This window comes from Pseudonaja textilis, chromosome 2 (genome assembly GCF_049901715.1).
Source record: "Pseudonaja textilis isolate UNSWEBS1 chromosome 2, rPseTex1.2, whole genome shotgun sequence".
NCBI classification, from domain to species: Eukaryota; Metazoa; Chordata; class Lepidosauria; order Squamata; family Elapidae; genus Pseudonaja; species Pseudonaja textilis.
The window spans coordinates 35,191,230-35,208,263 of record NC_141991.1 but is presented as its reverse complement, the minus strand read 5'-3'; the positions used below and the strand labels follow the sequence as shown (position 1 = coordinate 35,208,263).

The 17,034-nt window shown below is 34.7% G+C and overlaps 1 protein-coding gene across 2 annotated transcripts in view; it reads left to right on the top strand.

Annotated features, from left to right (window-relative positions):
• LOC113450057 (contactin-3-like) overlaps positions 1 to 17,034 on the top strand; it is a 196,063-nt gene that overhangs the window by 166,414 nt on the left and 12,615 nt on the right. For both annotated transcript variants that reach the window (XM_026721214.2, XM_087923692.1), the window contains 7 exons: positions 8,584 to 8,701; positions 10,479 to 10,637; positions 10,724 to 10,873; positions 12,476 to 12,546; positions 14,218 to 14,452; positions 14,616 to 14,731; positions 16,164 to 16,350. In XM_026721214.2, the coding sequence (XP_026576999.2) occupies positions 8,584 to 8,701; positions 10,479 to 10,637; positions 10,724 to 10,873; positions 12,476 to 12,546; positions 14,218 to 14,452; positions 14,616 to 14,731; positions 16,164 to 16,350 (1,036 nt within the window). The remainder of the gene's footprint in view (positions 1 to 8,583; positions 8,702 to 10,478; positions 10,638 to 10,723; positions 10,874 to 12,475; positions 12,547 to 14,217; positions 14,453 to 14,615; positions 14,732 to 16,163; positions 16,351 to 17,034) is intronic.

Here is a 17,034-nt window from a genome sequence, read left to right as displayed (position 1 = left end):
GACACTGCAACTATTATAAATATAAACCAATTGCCAAGCATCAAAATTTTAATCATATGACCATGGGGATTCTGCAAGAGGCATACCTGTGAAAAATGGTCATAAGTCACTTTTTCAGTGCCGTTGTAACTTTGAACAGTCATTAAACAAATAGGGGTTCTTGTAGTTTTGCTCAATTTGGTTCAAGAGGCCATTTTGGTTACAGCTTCAAATAACTTTCCAGAGATCTGTGCACATTGCCATTGATGTTCCATTTTCAAATAGGCAAACATTTTGTATTTCCATAACTTCATTAGTTCTTAAGCTATGGCCTCTTGTTCCCTTGTTTCAGCTTAAAATAGTTTTTGTTCCCATGAAATTTTTAAAATTGCCTTGTGAGTTTTTAAAGTTTGCTGCTTTTAAGTATTACTATTATTGTTTGTTTGTTTAAAATTTGGATGATAAAAATCTTAGAAATGATGGGTTCCTAATCATCTACTAATTTCCATAGGGTCTAACAATATAAACTCAGATTATGCTAGGAAACTACCAAGATTCCCTGAATTATTAACATTGCGATTATGGTTTGAGAAAGACTGATATCAACTGAAATTGTGCAGGTATCAGTAGTATAATGCTGTTGCTTGTCACCCAGCCTGTTGACAATTGGTGTTCTATGGGTCAGCAAACTGCTCATCAGGGAACGTGACCTTCCTGTCACTCTAAACTATCTACAGTAGCACAGATCTAATTTTGCTAGCTGAAACTGAATAAAATCTCTTCTGCTGCAAAAACTACATGAAACATTGACAGTTTCAGAGCTTTCATTCTCTATTGCAATAGCAATAGCACTTAGATTTATATAACGCTTTACAGTGCTTTACAGCCCTCTCCAAGCATTTTACAGAGTCAGCATATTGCCCCCAACAATCTGGATCCTCATTTTACCCACCTCAGAATTATGGAGGGCTGAGTCAACTTTGAGCCTGGTGAGATATGAACTGCCAAATTGCAGGCAGCTGGCAGTCAACAGAAGTATCCTGCAGTACTGCACTCTAACCACTGCGCCACCACAGATCATAGCATTCAAGATTGATTTACATGGATCATATTGATTTTAGTGATATGGTGAATTATTAGTATAGGTAGTCCTTGCTTAACAACCATTCAAACATTGTCCTTGCTTAACAATAATCATTATTTAACAACCATTCAAAGTTACAGCAGTGCTGAAAAAAATGACTTATGACTAGTCCTCACAGTTACAACTGTCTCAGCATCCCTGAAGAGATGTGTCAACCAGCTTCAATTTACAGTGCTTGCAGCATTCTGCAGTTATGTAATCATCAGTTATGATCTTCCCAGCTCCCCAAGCAAAGTCAATTGTGAAACAGGGAGGGGAGAATAGTAATTTGTGGTGATGTGATATCTTGCTTAATGATTGCAGATGTTTCAATAACAATGGTGTTAAAATAGATTACAAAATCAAATGTAAAGTATCATGTGGTACCCCACTTCACAATCGCAGCATTTAACAACAAATTTTCTGATCCTTGTCATAAGTCAAAAACCACCTGTATTATAATTCAAGCTAAATATACATGCTCTCTATAGCATTTTACTCACTCTTCCTCCCTATCTACACAGAGAGTGGGGGGAGAGGGAGAGGGAGAGAGAATGGATTTATACGTGTATGGGTTTTTCTATTTGCATCAAAGAAATACTCAGGCTTTTATTTAAAGTAAAAGTACTCTTTTTAACAGACGCACTATTTAGTTTATATTTTGAATATTTAAAACAAGATTAATTTTACTGAATAGGTCACTGAAAGAGACACTAAATAAGGGAGATATATACATCCCATACTTAGTATATACATATGTGTGCGTGCGCGCACACACACTGTGCTGTCTTGAGGATTTTTTTACACTGCTGTTTCTTACTTAATGTGAGAATTTATATGCTTTGATTCCAAATGCCTCAATTTTTTTATATAGGAAAAAAGAATGTGGTCTTCATTTATTTCTTTGCTTAGTTTCTGTAAAGGAATAGCCATTCAGTTATGACAAACAAATGCAAAGTCAACAGATTGACTGAAGTTATTTTATATTGAAGATATAATTTAAGGTTTAAAGCATTCAAACTGAATAATGTATGTTTCCATAAACAATATGAATATATGGAATAAATTAAACTGGACATAACAAAATAAGTTTCATTCTAAGTGTCTGTTTTAAAAATACATCAGAACATGAAATATGATTGCAAACTAGAAAACACTTCTCTAAACTGAAGTCAATAACTCAGACAATCTGGGAAAACATTTTCTTTTTTTTTTAAATAAAGTTTTATTGAGTTTTAATAAAACAAATAAAACATCTTATTTGACTACAGCATGGTTCCGGGTTATCACATTTCCATACAGACACAATTTCATATGCATATTCATCTTAATGTATTCAACTTCATATCTTATTACTCTTTTTCCAACTTCTCACTATTTCTCCCTTTACTTCTCTTAATTTTTTTTTTATGGTTATCTCATTTTCTTCTTATTCAATTGTATTTCTTTTACCTAAATTTCTATATCTTTTTATTCATTGTACTTACACTTTCGTCTGTCTTGTTACAATTTCATATGTTCTCTTCCAACATTCTTAAGAAGCAAAATTCCCCCTATGATTGCCAATCGAAGTGCAACACCTTTAAATCTTATTGCTATTATCATATCAAATCTCATTAAACATTGAATTTGTGCATTCTAAAATTACAACATTCAAATTTCTAATATCTATTTTATATCATATAGATCTCATCATTCAGACTCTGCTTGGTACTCCCCTTGAAAATGTAAAAGGAAAATTCTAAAAACATAGCAAAAACAATATATATATATATATAAACATTAGTAAATAAAATAGTTATTCAAAAAATCATTCTAGTACTTGTATGAACCTTGTAAATCTTTCACGTTTCTTTTCAATATCTATCAATCTTTGAGAACAATTGAAATATTTCCCTCCCTTCTACATTATTACTTAACTGTTAATAAGCATACCATTGGATAGTCATACAGTTTTATCTTATAAATTATTTACTATTAATAAGCAAAATAATTATTCAAATTCATTCTCATAACTGGTATAAATTTCCTTATAAATCTTTCACATTTCTTTTCAATATTTTATCAATCTTTAGTAACAATTGCAATGTTTCCCTCTCTTCTTTATTATTGCATTAATTATAAATAAACATACCATTACATAACAATACAGTGTTATCTCATAGATTATTTACTTATTTCATTTCTAACTCATTACAGTATTCTACTGTCACAACACTATCTTTTGTACCTTTGCAGAATCCTCACTTTTAACTTAATTTAACCATTGTCTCTGTGTTTTCTAGATGAGCAAATACCTTTAATCCTAGTACGTTTCCCCTTTTGCTTTATTTCCTGTTTTTGTCCCTCATAAGTTCTTTCCCTTTCTATCTTTCCTCCCTTTTTCTCATCCCTTTTTTTATACCCTTCTCTCTCTAATTTTCTCTTCTGTAGTTTTCTTTTCTGCTTCTTCTTGCTGTTATACTTCTTTTTCAGACTATTTTTCTTTTGGGGTGTTCCCTTTGATCTCAAACTTTTAACTCCTTTCCCCTTTTTCCCCTTATTACCACACTTTGCATTATTTGATCATTGAAAATGGCTTCTTCTTTGTCCCGCCCTTCTTCTTGCTCTTGAAGCTTTTCCTTTTGCTTTTCATAGTTCAGGATCTCCATTTTAAAAAATTCAAATATGAAGCCAAAGGATCTTCCTCCCCTTTCTGCATCTTCTTTCTGTTTTTAAAGACTCATCTTCAATTCCTCCAAGAGTGATGGCATTTTAAACACTTTTGAACAACCACCCGATTGACTTTAAGTAAAAACAGAAAAAGAAAGAAAAAGCAATACCCAAACCTTTTTTTTAAATCACCAAATGATCCCAGACTGTTCCTTTTTCTTTCCTTTACTTTTGGGAAAACATTTTCATGGACATTATGAAACGGGGAAAGTGGTATCACATATATTCAGTCCCTAATACATGAACCAAGGTGTTAAGGCAGACATGTCAAATTCAAGGCCCGTGAGCCAAATCCCACCCGCAATGTTAGATCTGGCCTGCAGGGCTGTCCTGGAGACAGCGAGGGGGGCAACTTCCACTGCTTCAGCCCTGGCCCACCTGAGCCTGGCCGGCTACTCCGCCTGAGCACACACACAGGCAGCAAGGGCATAGGGTCAGATGTCCCAGTAAAAGGAAGGTGCTCACAGTTGCCCAGTGAGCGGCGACAAGCCAGCCATGACCACCTAGTCATGGCAATCCAGCCATGACCACCCAGCTATGCCTTCCCAGCAATGCCCACCTGGCCTCTGTGAGTCGTCATAGTTTTACATGCAACCGGCCCTTTGAGGGCAACCATAATGCTGATGTGGCCCCCAATGAAATTGAGTTTGACATCCCTGTGTTAAGGAATCTTAATTTGAAAGGACAAATACAGGCAGTCCTCAACTTATGACCATTCAATAACAATCATTCCTTATTTGAATTTGTCCAGTTCAATATTACCTATATCTGTGTTACAATTTGAATGTTCAATTTATTCTCTCCAATAATCTCCATTTTCAAAAAGCAAAATTTGATTTCTTCCAAAAGTTACTAGCAAACTATATGTATAAATATAATTGCATTTTAGATATTAATTGGTTGAGGCAATACTGCCAGACAATACCTTTTTCTTTCAGAGTATAGTTATGCTTCTTGCAACAATTCTGTAGCAGAATAGTTTTATTCTAACTTCCAATCAAAGCTCTCTTTCTTGTTTTAAAAGTAAATGATTATTTGCTAGGATAAAGTACCTCAATGCTTGGCATGAAAATCAGAAGGGGGAAAAAGTAGAGGCAGCATAACAATTGTTGTTATTTTAGTTATGATTCTCACGAGATTGAAACCAATTTTTTTATTAACTGTTGTTCATTGAGATAACATGAATTGCTTTCCCAGAGTACAACCTAGAAATATGAAAAATTAATATATTCATTAATCAGCAAGGGATTAAAATGTGACCAGATAATTCCTACTTTTAAAATCTGTAGTTATACCAACCTTAATAATGCTAATATTAATTTTGGTTTAAAACTCAATAGTTTAATGCCAAATGATACTACAGTACATATTCAAGATTAAGTCCTGGACCCTATTTTCTCCTTGCAGAAAATCCTAAATTCAATTCCTGGTATCTCCAGTTTAAATTAATCTTAGGTGCTAAAATGCGGAGCACTAACATAAATGATTAAAATACCAGAAACTTCTAATCAAATTAAAGCTCTTAGAAAAGGGCTTGGCCCTTTGGCCTCTTTTATAAGACAATAGTCAATTATCATCACAATATAATAATAACATAATCAGGTGGTAGACTAAAGATTAAATTGTTGGAAACAAATGAAGAAGCATTTCCTGAGGTGACACAGGAGTTATTTCCTCATAACTGAAATCTATTTTCATTAATTAGGAGCTAAATCTGGTCAAAGAAAATCATAGGTGTTTGAGTATCCTTTTTCTACTTAGACCTTTGACAGATTGATCAATAGCTTTAATGATCCTTAGAGCAATAAAAGTGATTTTATGGTTGGTCACTTTGCTGATAAGGTCAGAAGAGAAGAACTGAAATAAAATGTTATCTGCACTGGGAATCCAAACACTCAGAAGAAGGCAGTAGGAAACAGTTTCAGAATTGTTGTCAAGAAAACAAATTACGGACATAGCTGAAACAGTTAAACAAGTTTGGATGCCAAATGTTGGTGCTCAGGTCAGAAGATATTACAGTCAGTAATGATGCCCATATTGAAAGTGGGGAAGGAAAGGGATGGGAAGAATAAGGGAGAAAGTGAAGCTGACAAAATAGAAATGAAATAAACAGGAACGGGATGCATTAAATCAGAAGCTGGCAGGAGTAGCTAACACCCAAGAAGATAGACTCAGGATCCAGATGGATCTTGACAGACTAGAACACCTATTTAACAAAATAAAATTCAATGTAGAGAAAAGTAAAGTCCTACACTTAGGCAAGAAAAACCAAAAGTACACATATAGACTGGGTGAAACCAGCCTTAATAGCAGTAACTGTGAGAGGGATCTTGGAGTCTAAGTAGACAACCAGCTAAATATGAGTCAGCGGTGTGCAGCAGCAGCCAAAAAGCTAATGCAATCTTAAGTTGAATTAACAGAGGGATACAATCAAGATCAAATGGTACTAATACCACTCTATAAAGCATTAGTAAGACTTTGGTCACCACACTATAAAAAAGATGTTGAGACTCTAGAAAAAGTACAGAGAAGAGCAACCAGGATGATTAGGAGACTAGAGACTAAAACATGTGAAGAATGGTTAGAGGAACTGGGCAAGGCTAGTCTAGTGAAGAGAAGGACTAAGGGAGACATGATAGCAGCCTTCCAATATTTGAGGGACTGCCACAGAGAGGAAAGGGTCAAGCTATTTTCTAAAGCACCCGAAGTCCAGACAAGGAATAATGGATGGAAACTGAATAAGGAGAGATTTAACCTGGAAATAAGGAGAAACTTTCTGACAGTGAGAACAATTAACCAATGGAACAGCTTACCCCCAGAAGTTGTGGGAGCACCATCACTTGAGACTTTCAAGAAGAGATTGGACTCCCATCTGTCAGAAATGGTATGGGGTCTCCTGCTTAGGCAGGGGGTTGGACTAGATCAGGGGTCTCCAACCTTAGCAACTTTAAGACTTGTGGACTTCAACTCCCAGAATTCTGGTAGTTGAAGTCCACAAGTGTTAAAGTTGCCAAGGTTGGAGACCCCTGGACTAGATGGCCTACAAGGTCCCTTCCAACTCTGATTATCTGTTATCTGTTAAAGATATGAGACCTTGTTAAGACATGGAAGAGCAGACATAACACTAACATTGCTAAGTAAGTTTTGGTCTATAGTTCATAAGTAACAGAATCATGCCTACTAAAATTGAGGGCTAATTCATTTAGAATCAGTGTTATACAATTGTATACTGTGATTAGCGATGTAGTAGTTAAAGGCTGAATAATTCTGTGAGAGATTGGAGGAGGTAATCTAGAAGTGTAATACATTTACCACTCATTAGTAATTGCTTATTTTGATAAAAGTTAGAGAAAGATGAATTTCTAATTATAGGACAATTTCAATCATATAAATATAAAAACAGGGGGGTATAATACTCTGGAGTACCACATTTCCAGGATATATCTAACCTGGAAATAAGGAGCAATTTCCTGCCAGTGAGAGCAGTTAGTCAATGGAACAGTTTGTCTCCTGAAGTGATGGCTACTCCATCACTGGAGGTTTTATGAAAATATTGGACAACGATTTATGAAGGGTGGTATAAGCACTGCTGCCATGAGCAGGAGTTGAAGTAGAGGACCTCCAAGCTTTCTTCGGATCTATGTTTCTGGGATTCTATGATACACAATTTAATTGTAAGATCATAGCAAGGAATAGATTTAGTACATTTAACTTGTGTGAAAGAGACCTGAGAAACAATGAGAAGAAATGAGAAATATTGTAAAAACAAAAAAGTAAGAAAAGTATCCCAAAATTTCAAAGAAAAAAAGATCCAAGTCACTTTTGAAACAACCTGTCATGATATCCAGGGAAAGACAGGATGAAAGCCTTACACATGATAAAAATAGGTTAAACAGCCAAACATAGATGTGGTGAGAACCTGAATAAAATCTTATACAGACTTTATCATGCAAAAATAAAGTATGAATGGTAATTAGAGATAGAAAATAAAAATGAAATTCATGTAGTTAGCATCTTTTTACTTGCTTCTATTTTTGTTAGTTGTTCTGCTTTGATGCAGTTCCCCATAAAGCAAAATAGGAATTGAAGGTACTTGCCTTTCTCTCCATGACTGTTGTCCTATGGTTTTTTTTTTAGAAATTGATACATCCTTTCCCTTTTCTTTCTTTTATAATTGATACAGTGGGGAAAGCTTTTTGATTGGTTTTAGCTTCAGTGCTTTAGTCTTCTTCCTGCAGATCTTAGTCATTTTGCTAGTATAACACCTTGGTGATTATAACACCATCTTCCATTCCCTATACATATCCTCTTTTGTTCTTAATTCAGTTGAACATCCACAGCAGCTTCCTAAGTTATCTCCACTGTCTTTTCTCTCATTAGAAAGAGAAGCATCCAATTATCTTTGGTATCTTGTTTTGCAGCATTTTGACATACGTATTTCTTTCCATGCAAACCCAGCTGGTTATTCTCTAAAACTGTTGAAATGAACTTTCTCAGTCTGAGGTGCAAGTATGACTGTGCTCCAGTTTCTCCAATTTTCTCCTTACAAATGTCATAGATTCCGAGAAAAGATACAACAAAACCTTTTTAACCTTTAAATTTAGAAGTACTACATTGTTATGTTGCTTATCACTGTACTGTATTACTTTCTGCTTGAGATCTCAGCTTTTACTCCACTCTCTCTTTATCTGAGAAAAGGAATGTTTTGAAACTGATCAATTATATTGCAATGGGAGCTAATGGTTACCATTTTTTAATCCTCCCTACAGAGTGCCTCTGGAGACTTAATGATTAGGAATATTCAGCTGAAACACAGTGGAAAGTATGTGTGTACGGTGAAGACTGAAGTGGATAGTGTATCATCTGCAGCAGATCTTATAGTACGAGGTATCTTTTTTTAAGGAATACCATTTGGAGGTATTATATCTAATTTCCTCAATTAGAGCATGAGAATGAATTTCTTTTAACCACAGTATATTTTACAAACATGTATGTATATATTTGTGTGAGTGAAGGCAAGCAATGACAACATAGAAACTTACCTTAGTGGAAATGCCAGTTTATTTTATTTATTTGTATCCCACCTTTATTATTCTTACAAATAACTCCAGGTGAACATATCCATACTTCTTCCTCTTCCTTTTTTCCCCACAACAGCTACCCTGTGTGGTGAGCTGAGCTGAGAGAGAGTTATTGGCCAAAAGTCCCCCAGCTGGTTTTCATGCCTAAGGCAGGACTTAAACTCATTCCTGCTTTCTAGTCTGGTGCCTTAACCATTAGACCAAACTGGTTCTCTGACAAGTTCACCTTAATAGTGAATTAAGTACATTAATGAATTCTAAAAATAGAAATTAATTTAATTACGGGTACTCGAAACTATGTATTTTAAGTATTTTTCTACAGATCAAACAACACTTTTTGGTTCTATAGGATTGGAGGTCTTGCTATTAAAAGTTTGCCTTGGACTATACTTCCACTGCTCAGTGTCCATATTCATTCCACTGGTCCCAGCTACATAAATAATTACTTAGAGGCATTCTTTGATTGGTAGGGAAATTACAATTAAATACAAAATTAGTGAATAGTTTGTTTTCTGGCAGCACATTAGCATTTTATACTAGTGCAAATCCATCATTGGTTACCACATAATACCTTCCATTTAGCATTATTTTATATGATTGGTACTGCTTACATTTCTTAATATAATTGCCCCAAAGTATAAGAGCATTTTTCGCAATAATTGAAGTAACTATTGCATTTATAAATACTACTGGCATTTTCAGAAATGACCTGTATGAAAAGCATCTTCCCAATTGATTCACAATTCACTTTGCTTTCTTCCAGACACAGTCCTTAGTGTTTAGGATAAGGTTTAGGTAAGAATAGTATTTTCCGCATCAAATTACCAGCATGTGTGAATTAATTTAGCAAGCTTTCTTATTTAAACGTAAGTGCTCAGAATGGAGCACTGTTTGGAAATATACACTTCAACCTGAGGCTGATAATGCCATTATAATAATAATTTGTAGTCTGTTTTCCAATATAGACAATAAAATATTTTTTAAAGTTTCAAAATACAAATATAAAGACAATCCCTCCCTAATTATAATGAACTAAAAGAAAATGACTTGGAGAATGTGTTAAATGTGAACTTTTCGACAATAGAAAATTATTGTTTTTCAGTGGGGCTTTAATTTGCTCTGCTCTGCTCCCAAAGACCCACTCCTCCTAGAAGAAAAGTAAATTCCCTAGTGCTGTATTGCTGTCCATGGTGCTGATATTGTGTTAAGCTTCATAGCAAAACTGCTTTAGATAACAACTTGTCAGATTCAACACAGTGACAGATTCAGCACATGATATGAAGACTAAATTAAAAGATACAATTTAAAAGTAGAGAAATCTGAATAACCATCTTAGAAAGAATGCACAATCTATTGTCCTTTTGCTGAATTCTTATTTTACAGCTTCCTTTTATTATTTATTGTTATAAATAATAACAATAACAAATCAATGGTTTGGTGAATGTACATTTTTTTTACTCTAGAAATTGATTAATTATTATTTACAGTGGTGGAAGAATAAAAATCATTTGGTATTATGTGTTAATGGTTTTTAATTTACAAGACCACAACCTACTTTAAAATGTGCTATCTTGCTGCATCAGGCTCACCTGGACCTCCAGAGCATGTAAAAGTGGATGAAATAACAGCTACAACAGCTCAAATTTCCTGGTATGAGGGCTTAGATAATCACAGTCCAATCACTGGGTATATTGTTCAGGCCAGGACACCATTTTCAGTGGGTTGGCAAAGAGCCAGAACAGGTAAAGTTTACAGCTATCCTTAGAAATTTTATAACTTTTGAAAAAAATGAGAAATTCATAATTTCTTCCAAAATGTGTTATGACAGTTCCTGATGTCATTGATGGGAGAACATTCATGGCTACTGCAATAGATTTAAACCCTTGGGTAGAATACGAATTCCGTGTAGTTGCCAACAACAAAATTGGAGGTGGAGAACCTAGTTTACCCTCAGAAAAAGTAAGAACTGAAGAGGCAGGTTAGTGGGTCTCTTTGTTTGCTTGTTTCATTTGATAATTTCCACATAGCAAAGTGGGTCTTATTGTTTGCAACCCTTGTAATATATTTTCCCGGCTCACTAACCAATCTGGCTCAAGAGATGGGAGGATGATGTGTCATTCAGCATCTATCAAATCATTAATACTTTGACAGTGTATGAAAGGACAAGTATGCAAAATTATATTAATTAAAACAATCAAAAAAGAAGATTGAATAATGCAGTATTGCTATGCTACTGAAATTCAGTCAACTCAGAGTCACCTATCCTTTAAATTAAAAAAAAATCCTTCCATAAGAGAATGTCTTTAGCACAGCTTTCTGCTGGCAACGTTAATGCATTGTTTTTGGCACCAATGAACACCTTTAGATGAGGCATAACAAGTGGATGTATCTTAAACCCTCAGGTCATTAAGAATTAGTCTTGTTTGATGTTTATCTCTGGAATATTATCAGTGGAGAGAGAAAAAAACCTATGTGGGAATAATAAAATTATTCTATATTGCAGTTCTTTTGCTAAAGTTTGGAAAAATAAAATTAAAATGTAGATACAAGAACAGAGTTTAGCATACAATAGTTAAAAATGTTATTTTAAAATTTTAAGGTGTAAGGAAATAAAATAGATTTGTATGATTATTGAACAGAAGTGTTATACAGGAATGTATTGCCTAAGAATAAGATTACCGTTAGAATTTTTAATATTAACACTGCCAATGCCTATATTGCTTGTGTGCCTTATACAGTCTGTTTTGCCATATATGTGCATACATAGATTTTCTCTTTTTTTCCAGGATAGCATAATATAGGCAGTCCTTGACTTACAATCTCAACTGGAACCAGATATGTCATTACGATCACAAGTCGAGACACTCACATAACCAGTATTGATTTTGTAAACAACATTTGCAACAGTTTTTGCAGCAGTCATTTAGTACATTTGTGATGTACTTAAGTGAATGCCACGGTTGTAAATGCAAGCACATTTTTCCAAATGGAAACTTTTTGCTGGAAACTGGCAAAAAAAGAAGTCAGTAAATTGCACGGTCATATGACCATGGAATATTGTAACCGGACATAAAGGCAAGGGAATTCCCAAGTGCTTGAAATGCATATATGTGAGTGCATTTCAAGGGATGTTTGTGTGGCATGACTTTTTACAATGCCAGAAATTCTTTACAAACTGTAAAGCACACAGGCCAGGCCCATCATAATTTTGAACAGTCATTAAGTCAGGGTCATATGTCAAGGACTACTTGTTCTCCCAATGCATGAGTATTTTTCCCAGCTGCTTCATGTAGATGTTAAATAAAGGGGAGGAACTAAGCCCCATCATACCCTACAATTAATGTCTATTACCATGATATGTCCTCCTCTATAATCACCACCCAAAATGAGCACTAAGGAAATACTAGAAAAAGTGATTCTAATCCCCAACTCCTGTAAATGTGTATGGGAGAGTATACCATTATGATACTGAATATTGCTCAAAGGTTCAGAAGCAGTTAATTGCCCAGCTGCCCCATACCAGACCTTAACAAGGTTATCAGCATATGAGAACATATAATGTTGGTTTTCTTCTTCACAGTTCCAGAAGTACCACCATCTGAAGTAAGTGGAGGTGGAGGCAGCAGGTCTGAATTGGTCATAACATGGGATGTAAGTCCTTCTCCTCCTCCTCCTCCTCCTCCTCCTCCTCCTCCTCCTCCTCCTCCTCCTTCTCCTCCTCCTCCTCCTCCTCTTCTCCTCTTCCTGTAATTCATAATTAATTAACATGTATCTATACATACCAGCATATCTAACTGTGAATGTGAATAACTAACAAATACATATCACATCATATCATTGGCTTGTTCTGTATATACTCTGTTTCTTTTTTCTAATTGATATTTCACTGTGGTACAATTTTTCATATATTTATTTTATGCAGTTAGTGCAACATTCCATAGCTTTACCCATAGTTTTATATATTTGTATAGCAGTACCAAGTGCAGAATCCTGGGTCTGTTTTCCTCAGCCCTACTGGCCATAGACAGCTATTCAAATAGACACACAGAAGATTCTTTAAATTGTCTCACTAATACCACAATCTTGTATAAAAGAAAAGGGGTACTTCCAACCATAAACTTTCCATTTACAAAACCCTTAGCTCGTGAAAGCAAATGATAGCATAAAAAACAGATATCTGGAAGTATACTAGAGTAATGAGAAAACCTTATGTGGGAATGTCCTCCATTAAACATTCATGTACCCATACTTTGAATTAATCCACCTTCCTATCATATGAATAACTCCAAAGTCTTTTTACAGTGAAAGCTTATTGTAATGCTACTCTGATTAGATTTCAGTTCTATTTCACTAGTTACAATCTTCATCTTATGCTCTTTTTTCATTTTTATCTTTTTTTTTGTAATTTTGTAATTTCAGTTATGTAATTTCTTTTTATACAACAGGGTCTTGTGTCTTTAAAATTATTTTTATTATTTTATAAAGTTTCCTGAGAATAAAATAGATGTTGCCCATTCTTCCTTTTACCAACTCTTCTTTTTAATACCTATGAATTTATTACATAGCAAATTAAATATCTATTTGGGGTAATATTAGTATTTTGTCTTCCTAGTTCATGTAAAGAAAGGTCTAATCTATTTTATATTCTGTATAGCATTCAGTTAACTACTGGTGCTTAATAACTGGTTGACAATGATCACTAGATAGATTTATGCAGTATATCTTGTAGTTGTATTTTGACCTTCATTGAAAAGACAGAAGATAATGCCATGCAACATTTAATTTCAGGTTTTAATAAAGAACAAGGTGAATAGTCAACCTGAAGTCAAGCACTTTATTAACTAACTTGATTTATTTTTGTCAACAAAAGAAGAGATTTAAAAAATTCTGATATATTTGAAGGCATTGTAAAACAGAGCATAGTCTTCAGAGCATAGTCTTCACAGCTTTAGCTAAAATAACTTGGAAAACATAAGTTCCATAGAACTATCTCTATGATAGTTGCCATTCTACATGCCATTCTTTCAGCTTTATTTAATATAGGTCTTAGCAGTAAGAGCTATTAAATGTCCTGGGAACTATTGACAAATAAGTAAGCTTACATGTAGAAGTTCAGTGTATTCTAAATTTTCATATACTGGAGGTATATTATTAGCTAAAATTATTAGCATTCAGAAAGCTATGCTATTAAAATGATTGATTAGAGGTTTTATGAGATCTCAAATCATTGTCAAATGGGAAGGTTGCATTTCTACAAGGATGATGATGATTATTGATGATGATGATTTTAGTATCTTATTTGCCTACCATCTATGTGTTTAGCCAGTTCCTGAAGAATTACAGAATGGTGAAGGATTTGGTTATGTAGTTGCTTTCCGACCTCTTGGCATTACAACCTGGATACAAACAGTTGTTACATCACCTGATACCCCAAGATATGTCTTTAGGAATGAAAGCATCTTACCATTTTCACCCTATGAAGTCAAGGTTGGGGTATACAATAATAAAGGAGAAGGACCATTTAGTCCAGTGGCCACAGTGTATTCTGCTGAAGAGGGTGAGTTACTGAATAATTCTACTAGGCATTTTATCTGCAAATGAATAAAAGAGGAATTTGTTTTGTTAATTTCAGTGCAGACATTGTAATTGACTGGCAAATCAGTCACCTTAGATTTCTCTTTTTTTCACTAGTATTTTTTGTTCTTTGTCTCCTAATTCAGAGCCTACAATAGCTCCTTCTGGTGTTTCTGCAAATAGTCTATCTTCTTCCACAATTGAAGTTACCTGGATTCCCATTCCTTGGAAAATGGGCAGTGGAAGATTATTAGGCTATGAGGTAATACCAAATTATTGTTGTTACTTCTCCCTTACTGTGATGGGATGCTTTTCGCTTTCAAATAATTATTCATTTGCAATAGTAAGCCCAGGGGTGGGTTTCTACCAGTTTGCACCTATTCGCTAGAACCGGTTGTTAACATTCTAAGCAGTTCGGAGAATTGATTGTTAGAAGAAGTTATTGGCTTAATCCTGTAAAGAAGACAGGAAGGAAACATTCTGGTGTTGCTTACAGAAACTGCCTCTCCATTAACCCTTATTACATTCTTGGAAGGACTAGACTTCCTCTCAGGAACTTCTCTGGAGTTTTTTTTCCCTCCTTTGCTGGTACTTTGCTTGCGTGGAGTGACCATTCAAAGTTACAATGGCACTGAAAAAAGTGACTTATGATCATTTTTCACATTTACGACTGTTACAGCATCTCCACAGTGATGAGAGGCCTGGCGAAGAGATGCCTGCCTCGATGTGAGTGATATTGAGTTGGTCAATAACAAGCACATCCACCCGGTCATATGACCACCAAGCCATGCCCGCCAACTAAGTCACACCCACAGAACCAGTTGTTAAAAAATTTGAACCCCACCCCTAAGTAATGCTATGTTTCCTCTTAAGAATCAGCCATCCTGTCTCTATTTCACAAGAGAAAAATGAGTCATGGAAACTTGTAGAAATTTTATTTTTTCCCCATTCCCCCCTCCCCCAATTCCTACTTTACTTAAATGGCTGATTCTTCAAATTTGGAAAAGCAGCTTTCTGCTTCTGAACCTAGATGAACACATGGCATAGCTGCAAATTAATCTGATCTTATGGGGAATATAAAAGCCAAGTATAAATATTCACAGATTTTATACACAACTTGAGTTTTAACTTCTTTGCTGGCATTACACCAGATCAATTATAGCAAGATCACAAAAACTGCACTGAGAATGAAAATTAACTGTCAACCAACTTCTATACGTGCTTGGTTGGTATCAGCTGCATCTCCATCCATGACAAACACACAATCTTCAATCTAAATGCATCCTATATAAACCTGGTTGTATTTAAATACACATAGGTTTTGGTTTTGGAAAATTGAGTATGAGAAAGGCTTTTTTTTAAATTGACAACACAAATAGGTGCACAATTTGATGCTCAGGTACGTAATTTGATTCTGCTGTTTTTATCTACATCACAGTAGAAAACCTGGTATGCCCATCCAGTGGTAGGAGTCTGTTCAGTAAATATATCTTCCTTCAAATCAAAATAAAACTCTAGGATTTCATAGAAGTATATACAGTATTTTTCTTCCTAGTGTTTTTTGCCCTTGACAATCTGGAAACAAAATTTAATTTCAGCTATTTTACCTAAGCAGCAGATGATAAAGGATAGATCTGAGCAAGCAATGGTGTCAACAGTGTGGTTTAAATTAAGCTGTTATTTATTCCCTCTAGGTAAGATATTGGAACAATGGTGGGAAAGAACAATCTTCAAACAAAGTAAAAGCCACCGGAAAAGAGACTTCAGTGAAAATAACAGGCTTGATGAGCAACTTGGTATATTATACAGCTGTTCGAGCATACAACAGTGCAGGAGCAGGTCCTTTCAGTGCCACTGTTAATGCTACCACAAAAAAGCCACGTAGGTATCTTCAGAAGTATTAAGAGCAGAAGTGGAACCCATTACTTCCAAATCAAAAATACCCATCCCTTTTTAAAATCTTATAGTTCTCTGCTATGTTCTTTGGAAATTTATATAGACTTGCTATCTGAATGAATTAAAAAATACTCTTGTATCTTCTAGAAAGGAAATAACAATTTAAAAATAATGCAGTGTATACTGCTATAGGCATTGTGAGGTACAGAAAAGCAATTAGACCTCAATCTATTCCTTCCCCAATATTTGCAATGTATTAGAAACATTATTATTATATTGAAAGTAATTAGAAAACCATTTTACATGAATTCTGGAGCTTCATTTGTTCATTAAAGCCTGGCTTTTCTAGAACTTATTTCATTTTCCTTTGTATAAAGATGCTTTTGAACTTCCATTGATTAAGAATCTGTATACGTAAGTCCTCAATTTATGACCTATTGCTGAGCAACTATTCAAAGTTACAATAGATTCCCTTAAATATACTTTTGACCTGATTTTGAAGTTTTGATGGCTGTCTTCTCCTACCCTTGAGTCACATGGCTACATTTCAGGCACTCAGCAATCGGCTGTATTTATGGCTGCTTGCAATATCCCATAGTCAGATTTTTGCCAAAAAAAAAGTTTACTTCCAGTTTTTAGCAAAAACCATAATGAACAATTAACTTAATC